Raw genomic sequence first — 18,143 nt, 5'->3', positions numbered from 1 at the left:
GTACTGGCCAAGTGCTGTCTCCAAGAAGAAGACAGGAATGCCACAGGTAAAAAGGAAGATGAGGTAGGGGATAAAGAAGGCACCTGTGGGTAGAAAATTGAATGCCCGTTACCCGGCGATCTCTCCGCGGTCCACATTCACCGCCTCTCAGGACCACCCCACAGTGCTGGTCAGAATCTCAGCGACAGGGGGCCTGTGAACTGCAGGTGACACTATGAAGTTATCTGTTGCCACAGCAGTGATCAGGAGACACCAGATTATCTAGAAGCTGTACGGTCCCATGCTTTGTCTTCACTGTACGATTTGAACCAGTGCCTGCTGGGTTTACTCCCCACTGAGCATCAGCTACTGCCTAAGTAACACATCGCTTGTGGAAAAGGCAGGGAGACCACTGAATGATAAATACCCAGAAACCTCAACACAGACGATCATTCTTAATTCTTTAAAAGAAATTGTTATACTAATTTCAGACTTTTTATTAAAGACTTGAGTTTTGAGACAAGACCTTGTTGCATAGTTCAGAATGTTCTCAAGTTCATAATCCCGCAGCTACATCTTCCCAAGTGCTGGGATTCCAGGCACTTGTATTTTATCAGACTAAAGTCAAAATTTCCTTTGGTAATCATTCTGGTTCTTTGCCCATAATCATTGGCTAAGGAAAGACTATAGGTGTAGACATGCTGGTATTTCTCTACATGCACCTCCACCTACTGTCAAAGTTGGAAGGAAAATTCACAGCAAAGAGTAACCAGAAAAAGGAGGCCCACATATACAGAAAGCCTAGAACTTTCCACTTGAACCAGGAGAGAGAAAATGACCTGAGGTGAGAGAATGAACTGTTCAGAAGAGATTGGGTGCACTCAGAGTGGTATGGCCCTATACTGGAAAGGACCATTTCAAAAGATTAAGAATAACAATGCTCGTACAGTGCCTAATCCCACTCACCGTACCAAAGGTGTTGAGACTCTCCTGATACTAGAGAGTGTGTATTCCTTGTCACTGGGGAATAGTCAGCCCTACACCAGAGACAACTCCAGTGCCACCTAACAAAAGAAATGTAAAGAAACCTAAACCAAGGCACATCACAGTCCTGTTATTTAAACTATCCTGAGAGTGTTTCAGGGGAAAATCTTAACAGTGGCCAGAGGGAGAAACAACACATAAGTACAGAAGAGAAGGATAACATCAAATTAATCCTTGGAACAATGCGAGTAAGCCAGAGGGAGAAAATGTGCTAGAGGAACAAGGAGAGAATGCTGTCCACCTGGAATTCTACACTCAGAAAAAGAATGCTTGAAAATGAAAATGAAATAAAAACTTCTTGAGTCACGAAAAGAATGAATCCATCACCAGCAAGACACACGTGACAAGAAAAGTTAAGGAAGTCCTTCAGGCACAGGGATATGACTATGCCACATAACAATATATATCCACAAAGGAATATAGAACTCTAGAAAGAGTAACTACGTTGTCAACAATACAACTGGGCTGGGCATGGTGCCGCACACCTTTAATCCCAACACAAGAGGCAGAGGCCGGTGGATCTTTGAATTCAAGGTAAGCCTGGTCTACATTGTGAGTTCCAAACCAACAAGGGATACAACTGAGACCCTGTCCCCCGACTCCCCCGCCAAGAAGAATAAAAAGATACAATTGACTTAATGTTTGTTTCTGTCTACATAGATTAGTACTTCTCTCATTCTTCATCAGAGAAGTTTCTTATTGCAGCAGACAGTGGCTAATGCAGAGACTCAAAGCTGGCCAGAGTGATGAAAATAAATGACTGTCAAGTGCTTATTCCTGAATGGGACATTTATAGCAACCCCGACACCACCTAAGGTTCCGGAAACATCATGAAAGAGGAGTAGGAAAAACTCAGAGCCCAAGGATGAGGAGGACCATTGAAGAACAATGTCTTCTGGACATGACACAATCATTGTATACATGAACTCAGTGCAGCTGTGATTAACTCACAGGGCCTGCACAATATTGGCACTGTCAATATCCCATCACGCATAGGAAAGGAGTTCCTGCGGCCCCGCCCCTCCCTGAAGGTCTATGGGCAGTTATTGGTTGTGGGAGTGGTGGGGAGAGAGTGTCACTTTCCTCAATGCTGTAGCCACTGATAAGTTAGCCACGTTCCGATAGATAATCCCCTCCTCATGCTCATGAGGACAGCCATAATAGAACCCTGTGAGTCAAACACACAACAGAAGACATCAGAGTAGGAGGGGCCTTGCTGGGAGGAAGAAGGGCTTCATGGGAGAGAGAGGGAAATGAGAGAGTGCAGTAAGGGAGTTAAAAAACGACCAAGGTTTATAAATACATGAAATTGTCAAAGAATAATAATAAAATTCAAAAATGCAACTTATCATAAATTACAATGTAAATAATTTCTAACAAATGGAAAAATAAAATATAGAGCAAAAGTACAATGCACAAGAGAAAAAAATTATAGGATTATAAGACTCATATATAAAGTAGTACAATATCCTTTGAAAATAAAATTTGATGAATGAAAGATGCAGACTACAAAGTCTAAACTAACACAACAAAGAGTTATGACTAGTAAGTCAGCAAAGGAACAATGCAGGAAGTGGGATAATAAAACAATATCCAGTTAGCACAACAGAGGACAGAAGAAAGGAGGAACAAGGAACTAATGGGACAAACATAAAACAAGTAGTAAGAAGTCAGACTTGCTCTACCTATGGTTGGTTAGCTGCATTAAATGTAAATGCTCTAAACAGAGTGATTAAAAGACTCGGACTTTTAGGCTGACTTCTTCTTTTAAATAAGCCTCAAGTATATGCTGCCTGAATGAAACGCCTTTGAAGTTTTTTAAAATGGAGAGATGATAAGTAAAAAGATAGAAAGAGATGTTTCAGGTTAGTACTTATTGAAAGAAAATTGGAATCTTTATCATGTTTGGCTTGATTTGAGACAGGGTCTCAGCATGTAGCCTAGGCTGGTCCATAACTCACAATCTTCCTACCTCAGATGCTTAGAATTGCAATGCCATGATTACAGGTATGCACAAGAATGCCTAAAGAGTGTTCATCTGTTTATATTAATTTTTAATGATTATAAACCTTTTAAAATCAGAGAAAAACTTTCAAAAGAATGTCTATCAAGCATCACACAAATTAAATTTTAGAGCAAAGAATATTTTGGGTGGTAAAGATAATTTCATAATAATAGAGGTCAATTCATCAAGAGGACATAATGTCTTAAATTCAAAATCACTTAAAAATAGAGCTTTCAGGTCTATGACGCAAAACAAATAGGCCTGCAAAGAAAAGTATATAGATTCCTAGTTAAAGTTAAGATGTTTAACATTCTCTCAATCATTTAAAGAACAAATAGACTGAAAATCAATAAGAACATAAAATATTTGAAAGCCATATGTCAGCTCCACTTAAATAACATTTATAGATCATCCCAACAACAACGGCAGAGTATGCATTATTTTCTGGCATATATGGAATGTTTACCAAGATAGGCCATGCTCTAACTAGTCCACAAAGCAAATCTTAATAAGCAAGAAAGTCGTTCAGACAGATGTATTCCCTGACTAAATTAGCAACCAATAAAAGAAAGACGTTGGAAAACCCCCTACATATTTAGCTGTTTTTAATTAGATAACATTCTTCTAAATAATCTACAGATCAAATAAGTAATCAAAAGAAAAATTAGAAAGTTTCTTAAGTAGAATGAAATAAAATACAACATAACCAAATCTGTGAATTCTGTTAAAGCAGTAGTTGGAGTTTTCTAGTACCAGATATCTAATATCATAAAGAGAAAGAATTCAAATCAATAGCTTCAGCTTCCCCCTTAACAAATGAGAAATAAAAACCAAGGAAGCCCAAACTAAGCCAAAGCAGAAAACAAGAAAGCTTGAGAGAAAATCAACAAAACCTTAAGTTGGCTCCTTGAGACGGCAAACTCAAGAGACGTCCAGATGACGTAAATTACCAACACAAAGACTGGGACACTGGCTCAGTGGGTAACAGCGCTGATTGCACAAGCCTGCGGACCCATGTTCACTCCCTGGAACCCACATTTTAAAGAGCGCTGGTGTAGCAATCTCAGCACAGCTTCGGTGAGTCCGGAGGCAGGAGCAGAAGCCTGCAGGCCAACCAGCCTGGAGTCTGCAATGCAGCAGCAGAAACGCATGGCTCTGACTCAGCAAGGTGGAAAGCAAGCACCTACCCCCAAAGGTTGTCCTCGGCGTGCATACGCCTGCATGGATGCATGTACATGTTACACACACACACACACACACACACACGCACGCACGCACGCGCGCACGCACACACACGCACGCACGCGCACACACGCACAATACAAAAATGAATAAGTAAAGTTTTTTTAATTACCAATATGACAAATGAGAGGCATGTCCTTAGCACAAATTCTACAAATAATAAAAAGATGGTAAAATTCACAAACAACTGTATACTGATAATAATAGCAACATAGAGAAAATGGGCAAATTCCTCCAAAAGTACAAATCTTGTGACTTACTCAAGAAGAAAGGCAGTGGAAGCTGCCCTTAACTATTAAATCAATTGATCCTTTTTGATTAAACATATTTCCCATGAAGCAACCTCTAGATCTAATGGCTTCGCTGGGGAGTGCTCTCCCTTAACTATTAAATCAATTGATCCTTTTTGATTAAACATATTTGCCATGAAGCAACCTCTAGATCTAATAGCTTCGCTGGGGAGTACTCTGGGCGCCTGAGAAAGAAATCACACAGTTCTACAGAAACATCTTACACAACATTGAAAAAGAAGGAAGCTGCTGAATTCCTTCTATGAAGCCCGAATTTTGTGATAACATAATCAGATGAAAAGCTAAAGGAAAACAGAATGCAAGGTCTTTTTAAGTTGTTTAATTTGTGTGTGTGTGCATGTGTGTTTGTGTGTGCCTGTGCATGTATGTGCATATGTATGCATGTGCACATGAGTGTGCTCACACGTGGGTGGAAGCCAGATGACAGCCACAGGTGTCGTTCCTCCTCATACACCCACCTTTTTTTGGCATGGAGTCTCTCGCTGGCCTGGAACTCATCAAATAGGTTAGACTGGCCCCAGGCATTCATCTGTTTCTGCCTCCTTGGCACTGGGACCCAAGCCTCCACCACCGTGCCCACATTTTTCTATTTTGGGTGGGGGGAGGCTCAAACTCAGGTCCTCGTGCTTGCAAAACAAGCACTCTGTGGTCTGAGCTGTCTTTTTGAGTCCATAAAAGGGCCCTTGGGAACAAGGAAAGAACTACTGAAAAGAAAACTATGGTTGAATCTCAAAACAATTACTCTGAGTGAAAGAAGCCAGAAGGAAAAAAAAAAGACACATAGCTCATGATTCCCCTGATATAAAATTTAAAAAAAAAAAAAGCAGATGAATTCACAATGACAGGGAGCTTCCTGATCGCACAAGGACACAGCAACAGGGGCCGTGGGAGAAAGAAGAGATTGTTAAGGGCCAGGAGGAAGTTTTTGAGGTTGATTGATGTGTTCATTAGCTTGACAGTGGCAGTAGTTTTGTGGATATGTGTATGTCAAGAGGCTTCAATTTGTATATCTTAAATATGGCAATTAATTGAAAGTTAATGGGAACAGAGGTCCAGTTAATGGGACAGATGTTTAGTTTGTAGTCACACACTATTTAGACACTAAATTGCCCTGAAAGCCAAGGAATCAAGACTGTGAGCAGTCTAAGAGGTCCAAGGCTTGATGGGAAAATTCGTGGAATATAGAACGTAGTAGCTGACGTGGATGGTCTCTGTGGAAAGCCCTAATCATTTCAGAAAGTTGACAGTCCAGTTCAGGCCCCTATCAACGCTGCCTGCTCTTTCCCAACTGACCAAGCCAATGATTAACTACAGGCTCGTGGTCAGCTCTGCCCCTGAGCACATGAACGAAGTCCACACTCGTCAGGAGAAGCTTCTACTCTAGCTTGGGAGTGTGGAAGGGGACAGTGACCGGATGCTGACCAAGAGAGACCTGAACACAACCCAGGTAGTCCTGAGGGGCATCCCCCTGCAGTGCTCCCATCACCACCATTGAAGGATGGAGTCAGGGCCTGGCATAGAGACACAGGTTTTTAATACCTGTACCTGGGAGGTCGAGGAAGGAAGACTATAAGCATGAGGCCAACCTGAGCTACAAAGTGAGACCCTATAGAAACAGGAAGAGCCACGGGAGAAGAAAGTTAGCCACACTCATTTTACCTTTGTCTCTCTCAACACTCCAAACTGTGTTGCCCACTTCCCGTGAGTGAGGAGGGACTATAAAAAGAGTCGTGCGGGACCACGCCTCTCAGAAGGAGCACCCTCTATGATGTCACCTGTAATGTCCCAGCCACTTTTTAAAGATACAGAGAACTATATCCTACACTAGCAACAGAAGTCAGCATGTACGTGAACAGGTACGCACTATAACGAATGCTAGCCTGACCAAAGTGGGCATGGAATAACTCCGTAACAAGGTTGTCATGTGCTACCAAAATAACTGCTTCCCACAAAAGACCTGAGATAGACAAAGCAATCCTAAGCAAAGAAATAATGCTAGAGGTATTGTCACACCTGATTTCGAGCTATATTGCAGAGCCCCAGTAACAAAAACAGTATGGTACTGGCACAAAATGAATTAGAATACAAGACTGGGTTATAAACCCATGTAGCTACAGCCACTTGATTTTTGAGAAATATTCCAAAAATACACATTGTAGAAAAGACAGTTCTCTTCAACAGGTGGTGCCATATGCTCACAGGCAGAAGAATGAAACTAGACCCTGTCTCTCATCCTTTACAAAACTCAACTCCAAATGGATCAAAGGCCTCAATATAAGAATGAAAACTAGGAAAGTGTTAGAGGAAAAAATGGGGAATACAATTAAAGACATAGACATAGTCCAGAACCAAGGAAATGAGGCCAACAATTGACGATGAACCCTCATGAAATTAAAAAGCGACGTACAGCAAAAGAAACAGTTAACTGGGTGAAGAAACAGAATAGGAGAAGAGTATTTGCTAGCAATATATCTGACAGAGGATAAGTATTTGGAAAATACAAAGAACTAAGCAACAAGAAATCAAACAACCCAATCAGTTAGGGATAATGACGTAAACAGACAGTTCTTAGAAAACACAAGTGAACAATAAACATTTAAAAAAAAAGTTCAACTTCACTAGTCATCAAAGAAATGCAAATCAGAAGTACGCTGGGATTCCATCTCACCCCAGTCACAAGGCAGTTGTCAAGAAAACAAACAATAACAAAAGCTGGTGTGGATGAGGGCAAAGAACCTTACACAGTGCTAGTGAGAAGTCCAGCCACAGTGGAAAAGCGTGAGGGGGTCCCTCAAAAATCTAACAATAGATTTTGTTGACTTGGCTTGACTTGGCTGCATCTTTCCTGGGTATTTACCAAAGGGCTCCAAGTGAGCATGTCACAGAAACACTTGCACATGGATGTTACTACAGCACTGCTCATGCAGCTAAGCTACAGAGAAACCTAGGTGCCCAAGAACAGAGAAATGGACGTTTTAAAATGTGATATTGAGAGATTTTTTTTCAGCCGTAAATAAGAACAAAGTTCTGTGGTTTGCAAGAAAACAATACAATTGGAGACAATCACATTAAGTGAATTAAGCTAGGCTCTGAAGAACAGATACTGTAAGTTTTCTCTCATTTGTAGTTATTAGATTTTATAGAGAGGCATATAAAATTATGTGTTTATATGTATATATACATGCATATATGTGTGTGTGAGTGTGTGTGTGTGTATATATATATATATATATATATATATATATATATATATATGAAAATAAAAACAAAACTCTCTAGGGGGATGAAAGAGACTAATGAGAGCTGAGAAGTTATGGGGAAACCTGTCTTAGTGAAGCAGGTAATATGTGCAATGAATACACACAATGACACTGTTGAAAACATAAAGGTCAGGATGCGGGAGACAACTGCTTCTCATTCTGCGTTCTTATTTTTGTAGCTACAAACAGCGCCCTGGCTGACGGCTTTGTCTCGCCCTCTTTACACTGCTCTCCCTGGGCTGCGCTCTTCTAGGGCCTAGAGCTGAGATCCTGCTTCAGCCTTCCCCTCCGTCACACCCTTCCCAAGGGGTCCATCTGTGGTATGTTGTACTGTGGCCTCACATGAAGACTCCAACCCTGGGTATTCTGCCAGGGAGATCCCATTGGAGAGCTCAGGTCTGAGATGTCTAGGATCTGGGTGTGTGAGGACTGAGGATTAGAACTAACTTGAAGAGAGACAAGGAGGAAGGCAGCTCCTGCCCCGTATTAGATGGTCTCCATCATGAAGACTCCAACCCTGGGTATTCTGCCAGGGAGATCCCATTGGAGAGCTCAGGTCTGAGATGTCTAGGATCTGGGTGTGTGAGGACTGAGGATTAGAACTAACTTAAAGAGAGACAAGGAGGAAGGCAGCTCCTGCCCCGTATTAGATGGTCTCCAGCTGTGCGGACACAAAACTCCAGGTTTCCAGCAACCAATCAAAGACTTAGAAATCAAAGGAACATGGTTGACAGTCACTGAAATTCTCCTAGCCAAACTGAATGGTATTACCTCTTCGACCCACCCCACCTGCCCCACCATGCCTCTGGAGATGACCAGAGTTTCTTTTTCCCCTTGGCTGAGGTTTGTGTTGGACAGGCCTGTGGGGGAAAGTCATATTTATTTTCTCCCCAGGGAGCTGAGGGTGAAGGACTGGAAAAATAAGTTTACAACTTCAGCAGCTTCTCCAGCTCAGGGGCGCGTGCCACAGTGACTGGACATGTGGGCATGCACCTCCTCCAGGTGCTGGGACGGCTTATTTCCATCCAGAAAGAAGAGGGTCTTTCAGCAACATCTGTAATTGTGGTTTCCAATTCTTCTCTCTCCAGCTCCCTCCCTCCTTTTCTTAAACCTGCTCCCAGCAGGTGTTGGTCTAATACTCCACCACAGTCACCCATGACTTCTCAGCTGGACCAGCGACCGTGCCCACCCATCACCTCCTCAGCCCTTCGACAGCATCTTCTGTTTGCTCTCCTCCTCCCCAGCACTTTTTCAGCTGTCTTTCTCTCCATTTTCAACCCTGTCGCTGCTCTTTCTGTTCCTTTACAGGTTCTTTCTCTTTTCTTACATACTCACAGGTTGGTGATCTCTCTCTCTCTCTCTCTCTCTCTCTCTCTCGTGTGTGTGTGTGTGTGTGCGCGTGTGTGTGTGTGTGTGTGTGTGTGTGTGTGTGTGTGTGTGTTTCTTTCTCTTTTGAAACAGAGAGCCTTACTATGTGGCCCAGGTTGACCTTGAACTCACAATCTTCCTGCCTCAGCCTCCTGAGATTACAGATATCAACTGCCATGTAGTCTCTTTCTCTCTTTTGGTTTTTTGAGACATAGATTCTCTGTGTAACAGCCCTGGCTCTCCTAGAATTCTCTCCTTTGACCAGGCTCAGGCTGGCCTCAAACTCACAGAGATCTGCATGCCTCTGCCTCCCAAGCATTAGGATTCAAGGTGTGCACCACCACAGTCCAGCTGGACTTTCTTTCTTCCTTTCTTCCTTTCTTCTTTTCTTCCTTTCTTTCTTCCTTCCTTCCTTCCTTCCTTCCTTCCTTCCTTTCTTTCTTTCTTTCTTTCTTTCTTTCTTTCTTTCTTTCTTTCTTTCTTCTTTTAATACCTTCAAATTGCTAGGGATGCCTAAATGTGTATTTCCAACCAGATCTTTCGCACAAACTCCAAAAATATTGTACTGCCGTGATGACAAATCACTTGAACGTGCCAAAGGGATCTCAAGTCAGTGTTCCCCAAACTCAATCACTGATTTTTTCTCTTAGCATCTGCGGCCTTTCATGTCTTAGGAAGAGCAACCCTTTTCAGGTTAAAAGTTTCTAGTTGCTTAGACAGGGGGTTGGCAACAGGAACTGTGTCAAGGGCTCAGATTCCGCATATCTCACATGGAGACTCCAGTCTGAGGTATGCTGGGTGTTGAGAAATTCATTCTGCTGGCAGCCAGGGTCCAGAGAGTTGGAGAGGCTTCATCTGAAGGCCTGGGTCCTGAAACACTTTGGCTCACACGTTTGGGTGGAGTCGATAGTTAGAGAGAAGGCGCTAGTCTCAGTCCCTTTTCTGCGGCTGTGATGAGAATGCCTGGCAGAAGCAGATTAAGGAAGCAGAGGTTTATTCTGGCACACAGTTCAAGGTAACAGTCCATCGCGGGGGGAAGTCATCAAGCCTGCAGGAGCTTAAAGCAGCTGGTCTCATTGCGTCCACAGTCAGGAAGAGGAAAGCCATAAAGGCCCTTAGTCAATACACGTTCTCCTTTGTATACAGCCCAGGACCCAAGTCCAGAGTGATGCTGCCCTTCCTTCAGGATGGATTGTCCCACCTCAAATAAACTAGTCAAGATAATCTCTCACAGGCATGCTCAGAAGCTGAGCTAATCTAAAATTTTTATTGCACTTATTTGTGTGTGTGTGTGTGTGTGTGTGTGTGTGTGTGTGTGTGTGTGTATCTGTGTGTGTGTGTCTGTGTGGGAGTGCCTTGGTCCCACACACAGTGCACTTGGAGAGGTGAGAGGACAATTTTGTGGAGGTCAGAGGAATTGAACTCAGGTCATCAGGCTTGGCAGCAGGTGCCTTTACCTGATGCTGCTACTCAATAGCCCCAAATCTGAGCTAAGTAATCCCAAACAGGTATTCTAGACGATTCTAGAACCTGTAAAACTGACAACCAACCCTAGCCATCATAGGAATCAGGGCTTAATCCAGAATTTTTAGCTTTATAGCTGGTCTATGCCCTGTAGTCAGTTCTCAACACAACAGCCAGTGAGAGTATCTCAAGTAAAAGACCTTTGCTACTCCTGCTCAAAACCCTGCCCTGACTCTCCATGACATTAGAGGGAAAGCTAGTGTTTTACAGTAGCCAGCAAAGCCCTACCTGGTCTGCATCCATGTTGTGCAGCCCCACATCTAAACATGCCCTCCTCCGGAGAGAGGAAAAGACCACAAGACTTGGAAAGTTCAAGAAATTTACAAGAACCCTGGGGTGCCTCTCTAAGCCAGTAAAACATCGAGTAAATGCTGAGAAAGGCGAGTCTCTGCTGGGGCTGTCTGCCAGCTGTGCAGGCCTCCAGTCACGTAGCTTTGCCCATGCTGGGGAGGGTGTTGTAGTCATCACCCCCAATCCTGTAAATACCCAAGTGAGACTCAGGCGGAGTCCTTGCTCGGGACTGTTGTTGGTGTCCTGTCTATGGTGAATAGATGTTGGCTTATGTCTCATCAACAAAAGGCACGAACAGTGACTTCTTCACTTACTTCTCCGACTGCATCTCCTAGCTACTCATCTTGCTCCGGGCTTAGAGGCCTCCTTTACACTCTTCCATAAAGCCAGGTGGGCTCTTGCTTAGGACCATCTAACCTTTGCTTCCTCTCCCTACAGCATGCTTACCTCGATGACCACCCTCTCACTCAGGGCAAGCCTCACTCAAATGTTCTCAGTGCGGCCCACAGTGACACCCCACCCCTTTAAAACAGCCACAAACCCACACCCACGCTCCTAATCCCCTTTACTCGGCTCTTCTTGTTCTTCTCCCCAGGAGTTGCTAATTTCTGGTATTCTATATAACTTACTTATCTGCTTTGCTTTGCTGTGTTTCCTTCCTCTGAAAGACAAGACCCCTGAAGACGGGGCATGGGTCTGGTGTATTTACAAATGTCTTCCAAGCACTTAGAACAATTTTCAAGGTGCCCAGTATTTGTTGTTGAAGGATATAGAGTCCAAGCTTCCTTGTCTGTGTGCCAACACAAGTGACAGACTGGCAACTCTCGGAACCCTTCAAAGGGATGCTGGCATTGGGCCCTGGTTCCTAGAGAACAGCAAGAGCTTTGTCTAGGTGACTGAGGCAGGCATTGCTCCTAACCATGTCCTAAGAATGCCATTCTAGCTTCTGGGTCTTGATGGGCTTCACCACAGCACTCTCTTGGCTTCCCTGTCTGTCTTCAGCTGCTTCGCCATTCCTTTATCTAGCTCAGCTCCTCCCCTGCTGTGGAACTCACTTCGAATTTGGTCTACCAAGAGTTAAAGCCGAAACCTAAGAAGACATCATTAAGATTTGAGGAGATTCCTCGAGCTTGACATTGTCACCACACAAATGCATTACTGACAGAAGTTCTTACCTCACCCTCGCCCTCCCCTCCCCCACCACAAGCACAATAGTGACTGCGTGGCACTGTGGACTTAGAGAAAGAGTCCAGAAGCAGGTTGATAGAGCACTTTACTAAGCGCGGTAGCTCCATGGAGCACCCAGCATCCTTCCCATAACCTATTCAGAACACGCCTGGCGTCCATAGGAGCCCAAGTCTCAGTCAGCGAGCAAAGGCCTTAAATAAAATCACCAGGGCCACAGAAAGGGGTCAAATCAACACCGATGCCCTCTCTCTGTTTTCTTCGCCCTTCCTCCCCACATCAGCAGTGAGGAGTCCCCTTGGCATCAGTTCACCCATCGGCTAAAGGAAATGTTAAAAACGGAAGTGCTCCAGCCGACGCACGGCTCTGCAGGAGCTTGCTTCCTGTGGCATGAACTGCTGAGAACGAAAAGACGGGGCTCTGGATTCCTCCAGTACGAATCCTCAATCAGTCTTCGGCAAAGGGGCCTTGGATGAGTCCTGCCCTTTAGAGCAAACCTGGGCATTAGCCTCTAGCTCCAAAGTCCACCAAAACACTCCCCACCCCCAGGCTGCTGTTATTCATCAGCAAATAGGGAGGTGGTACATGAAGTCCTCAGCAACGTCAAGGCTGAAACTGTGGGTGATGACACAAGATTAAATCTCAGGACCCCTAAAAATGTCTCAACTGTCATATGAAGTCAGAGGCTCTGTCCGGGGGACAGACATCCCAGCAGCCATACCCAGGCACCCACACACGAGAAACTGAGGGCCTAGAACTTTCTTTCCTATTTGTGCATCTCTAAGACAGAGACTGGACAGATCGCCATGCGGTCCTGGAGCAGAGCTCAGAACCTAAAGTTGCCAGACAAAGGAAGCTACGTTGAGTCCAGCATCCCCAGCCGCTCCGCCTCTGCTCCCCTTTACTGCATTTTTCACCCCCAGTGGCTTTGCACTAAGCTTGGAAATCACTGCCTCAACCCTTACCCAATTCCAGAGAGGCTTGGGGAAATCTCACCCTGTAATCTTTCTGCCACATGAGAAACTAAGCTGGTTACTAGGTTCCGGGTCCCAGCGTACAGCTTTAGTTTCTCGCTTCTGTCTGTGCCCTGAGCCAGCCACATCCCTCCACCTAAATGCTCTAAAGGGAAGGTGTTCAGGCCCTAAGTCCTCAACAAGCACAGAAGTATCTAATGCTAGATGAGGAATGGGAAGACCTCCCTCCTTCTCTCACAATGCAGACTGAGCAAAGTCCTGTGATTTCAGGCCACTGGCCAGAATTCCTAGGGAGAAAGGACATATTACCTCAGTCCCATTCCTCTAGGGAAAAATACAAATACTTCAACCCCACAGTTAGTCTCCAGTGTCCACAAAGCCAGGAACAAGACAGCGTGAGTGCAAAGCACTTCTCTTTTGGTCTCTCCTAACCCTCTCCCACCTCCACCGGGGACTGTGTGCCTCATCTCTCCAAAATCATTTGGACTGTGTGCCTCATCTCTTCAAAACCATTTGGACTGTGTGCCTCATCTCTCCAAAACCATTCGGGAGACTTGAGCTTGATGGGGAGGCCTCTGCTCCCCTGCAAGTGAGTAGGTGTGTTCCTCTCAGCCTTGTCCCTGGTGACCTACCTGTGTGTTCTGCATTCCTCCAGCTCAGGATGGAGCTCCCTATGAAAACAGACCCATGACCTCCAATCCCTGGAAGCTTTACCCAGCAACAGAACAGGATGGAGTCCTAACCTGCAGGTCAACTCCAAGCCCTCTAGTACCTGGGGACTCTGCTCAAGACTTCCCACCGAGGTGTGGAAATTCCCTTTGTGTGGATTAGCGCAGTTACCCCAGAGGGCCGGGAAGGAGAATAAGAAGCCAGTATAAGAGTGTGTGTGTGACAGAGAGAGAGAGAGAGAGAGAGAGAGAGAGAGAGAGAGAGAGAGAGAGAGAGAGAGAGAGAGGTGATTTTTAAAGGAAAAGTCATGAGCGTCAAAGATTATACTAGTGAGAGTTGGGAAACATGATGTTGGGAATGTCATGGTACCAGCTGAGTAGTGGGGGTTGACACAAGGCCACACTGAAGAATCTCAAGATCCCAGAAGAATTTGGTAGCAGCAGCAGCATCAGTGAAGTTCCTATTTATTAAGCACTTTATGGATGGTATTGCCAGTCCTTAAAACAACCTTGAAAAACAGGTACTGCTATCTTGATTTACAGGAGCGGCCATTGACTCTGGGAGCTTCTGGAACTTGACCAAGATCACACAGAGTAAGAGCAGAGCCAGAATCCATTCCCTGATCCATCTGGATCCGAGCCTGTACTCACACAGCTAAGAGAGAAAGCTCTAGGACACTCACATGATTTATCTAGGTCTCAGTCTCCTGCAATGTGTCATCAGTGACCTGTCAGGGTCCTTCAACGCCAGCATTCTACGTGTTTACAGAACTTCCCAGAGGGACAGTAAGTGTAGCAGACAGAAACATTCTCCTTCCTGGGGTGACTGTGGTGGCAGAGTGGTTCTCACCTCCCCCGTTCTTGTAGCAGAGATAGGGAAACCTCCAGACGTTGCCTAAGCCAACGATCTCTCCCGCCACTGACAGCACAAACTCCATCTTGTTGTTCCAGTGCTCCCGTTCCAAGGTGCCGTCTTCCTCCACCTCCTTCATGACTGGACACACTGGCTTTGTCTCTCCATTACTGGTTGTTCCCGAGATCCTGTTATCCATCCCACCTGGAAAACAAGTGGAGGGCTCTGTCACTGGTGGGAACCCCACGGGGAATGCCTCCCCACGTCAGGAAAGTCCCAAGGGAATAAATCCCCTGGAAAAGGGTGACTTCTTTCTCTGTCCTCCAACCTGTTCCTTCTTAGTGCCCCTCACTGGTAGAGCAAAAGAACAGCTTCTGAGACTTCCTGTCCCTTCATATTGAGAGAGAAAGCACCGACCCTGAAGAGCAGACTTTGCTCCCATGATGCGTGTTCTCTGAATTCATAGTCTGTGGTGTTCTCTGAATTCATAGCCTGTGGTTGTCGGCACTCCCCTTTGCCTTTCATAACCAGCTGGGACACACTAAAAAGCCATTTGGTCTCTATAGGCCAGGACCACCGAGAGGATGGCAGTTGACATATTGTCAAAGCCACCGATGTCCCTTGTGGAATTACCCTAAAGAAGTAACTGTGACCGTGGGGCAAAGATCTGATACTGAAGATGTTGATTGTTCATAACAGCAACCAAAAAAAAAATTGAAAGACTATACATGCTAAAAATGGAAGGTATATTAATAAGGTATGGTAGATACATTGTGAGCTTCTATACAGTCATTAAAAACTATGTTACAGGAAAATGTATATTGAAACAAAAGAATGTCTGTGCTATAGGAAGTGAGATCAGTATGTACAAAATGATCATGTTTTCCAGGCACTTTACAGAGTATTTACATGCATTGAAAGATTGGGACATAAACCACGATGTTTCTTTCTTAGTGGCTGCGTCATCGGAATGTATTTCTTATCTATGTCTTCACCATTCAGATCAAAGAAATGTCTTCTGAGGGATGCTGAATGGGACCAGTGACTGAACGAGGTGGACTGAGCTGTCTAGGAATTCATTCCTCACTCCTCCATTTCTTCTTGAATCAGTATACATGGAAAAACTCTCTCTCTCTCTCTCTCTCTCTCTCTCTCTCTCTCTCTCTCTCTCTCTCTCTCTCTCTCTCTCCCTCTCTCCCCAACCCCCCTCTTCCATCCCCTCTCCCATACCCTTCTCTCCCTTCCTCTCTTCAGCAGTAACAGTCTGTTACAACAGAGACGAGGGCATGAAAAGGAAGCCCCACCTCTCACCTTCTGACTTCCAGAAACAGCCTATTCTAGACTGATACTGAGGTTGCGGGTGAATTCAGGCACGATTTAAATTTAACGAGCAGCTACTATGGACTAAGCATTTTACACACATTCACTTAATTCTTCCACCAGTCCTATTGTCGTTGAGAAAATGAGTGGCATAAGTAAAGTACCTGAAGCTGTTGCTAGACTAAATCAAGTCACTATTGCCACACAGGTCGTAAACTGTGTGGGACTTGAAGCCACGCTCCTCCCTGCCCTTCCAGTTACATCAATTGGGTTATGCTGGCTGCCTTGGTTTATCAACATATTTAATGTTGGTATTTCAAGTGATTCCATCCTCATTTTATACAGTGGCCCCCTTTGTTCTGGTTTTTGTTTTAACTCTTGTTATTGTTTATTCATTTGTTGACTGTTTGTTTTGAGACAAGGTCTATAGCCCAGTTTGTCCTAGAACTCACTAAACATCATAAACTCGAGATGATCCCCCTGCCTCAAGCTTCCTGAATGCTCAGATTACAGGCATGAGGCACCATGACTGGTTAGTAGCTCCTTTCTAGAAAAGCAAGCAGGTGGGCTTTCTCTGAACCCCAAGACAAGTTCAAGTTAATGGAACGTTCTCATCAGGAACCCCTCCAAGCCACAGGCTTTCCTTAGGTTCTGCCTCCAATCCTAAGGACTGGAAAATCAGCCCAAAAGACAGGCAGTGGAAGGCACTCCGATTATATAACAAGCTGAGGAGTGGGCTTCAAAACTAGCTCTGGCCAAGAAAAAAAAAACTCCAGCAATGGGGTGAGAAGTTTCTCTGCTGATTGAACTGGTCTTCTCGGGGCTCGTGCTGATCTGGCCTCCCCTTGCTAACTTACCATCTCAGGGAAGTCTTCCAGTGAGGCAAAGCATCCCACTTGGCCTCCTCCCCCTCCCAGAAACCAAGCAGCACTCTTCTCCCTCAGCCCCATAAGAGTCATTTCTTGGGGGCAGTTGAAAGAGCATAGGCTGTGGATTCCGGCAAGCCAGGTTTAGACCTTACCCATTTCTAGCACCCTTCATGCCTCCAAAGAAGTTAATGAATAACGCAGCCTTAGTTTGCTCATCTGTGAAAGTGGGAATAAGGGAATAGACTCAGCTGTGAGGCTTGGGTAGGGAGATGCTTTCTATCTTCACAACTTAAACTCAATGATTTTCCTCTCCAATTAGGATTCTCTATCTCCTACTCCTGTGGTCCCTTAAGTCATGAGCCCCCCTTTCAGAACGTCAAGAGAACAGCATAAGGTGTTTGCATCTGCATACCTAAGAGCCAACAGTGCTGTCGGGGACATCAAAAGCCCTTTGGTTGTAAATCCATGGATCCCACCAACCTACATTCTGAGGCCCAGAAACAGGAAAAAGAGAAAGAGAGAGAGAGAGAGAGAAAGAGAGCAGAAAGTATTCCGAACCTTGGTGAAGTTTCTGCCTGAGGTCCTGTCGGAGAATTCTCGAGGGGGCCAGGGAAGGTGCTGGCTATTTAAAGCATGGCTGGAGACCGCCCTGTGGAGGCTGTAATCCTAAACTTGACCGGCCCACATTCCGCCTCCCGCCTTCCCCCTCCCATACTCTCCCCTCCCCTCAGCCACCAAACAATCGCACATGAGTGACTCTCTGGCCAGGGGACTGCGGGTGCACCCTGGCAGCTCAACCACTTGCTTGTGATTTTACCACAGCGCACTCTATTCACACGGCTTGCATGCCCTTCCTTTCTGACACTCTAGGGGCTATGTAGATTAATTTCAAGGTATTTAGATCTTACCTGGTTCAAATGGCATTCTGGAAGGGACAATGATTTGTGGGGGGGACGGGACAGGGAGACATCAATATCACTGAACTGGGAGAAGTCAGTAAAACTTCCAACATGCACACACACACACACACACACACACACACACACACACAGGCACAAACATGCACACATACGTGTATGCACACACCATGTTGAAAAGTTTGAAAACGATTCATGCGTTAATAGTGGTTGCACTCAGAATAGAGCTGGCCTAGGTAACAGTAATAAAGGAGGTTTTCTCTTCTTTTTGAAGCTCCAGTATTGTTTGAATTCTTTGACACCGTGCTAGAACTTTTTTTAACTGCAGTCAAT

General features: G+C 44.9%; 1 protein-coding gene across 1 annotated transcript in view; it reads right to left on the bottom strand.

Annotated features, from left to right (window-relative positions):
• Slc6a13 (solute carrier family 6 member 13) overlaps window positions 1-17,532 on the bottom strand; it is a 37,017-nt gene extending 19,485 nt beyond the window's left edge. Inside the window, exons 1-3 of the mRNA XM_052721017.1 lie at window positions 17,452-17,532; window positions 14,702-14,908; window positions 1-83 (exon numbers count right to left, since the gene is read on the bottom strand). The exon at window positions 1-83 is cut by the window's left edge and continues 52 nt beyond it. Coding sequence (XP_052576977.1) covers window positions 1-83; window positions 14,702-14,903 — 285 coding nt within the window. The 5' untranslated portion in view covers window positions 14,904-14,908; window positions 17,452-17,532. The remainder of the gene's footprint in view (window positions 84-14,701; window positions 14,909-17,451) is intronic.
• Window positions 17,533-18,143: the final 611 nt, after the last annotated feature.

Source organism: Peromyscus californicus, unplaced genomic scaffold, assembly GCF_007827085.1.
Source record: "Peromyscus californicus insignis strain IS unplaced genomic scaffold, ASM782708v3 Scaffold_6__1_contigs__length_162567912, whole genome shotgun sequence".
Classification (NCBI taxonomy): domain Eukaryota; kingdom Metazoa; phylum Chordata; class Mammalia; order Rodentia; family Cricetidae; genus Peromyscus; species Peromyscus californicus.
The sequence above is the reverse complement of the archived record's forward strand: the minus strand, read 5'-3'. Positions and strand labels throughout refer to the sequence as shown.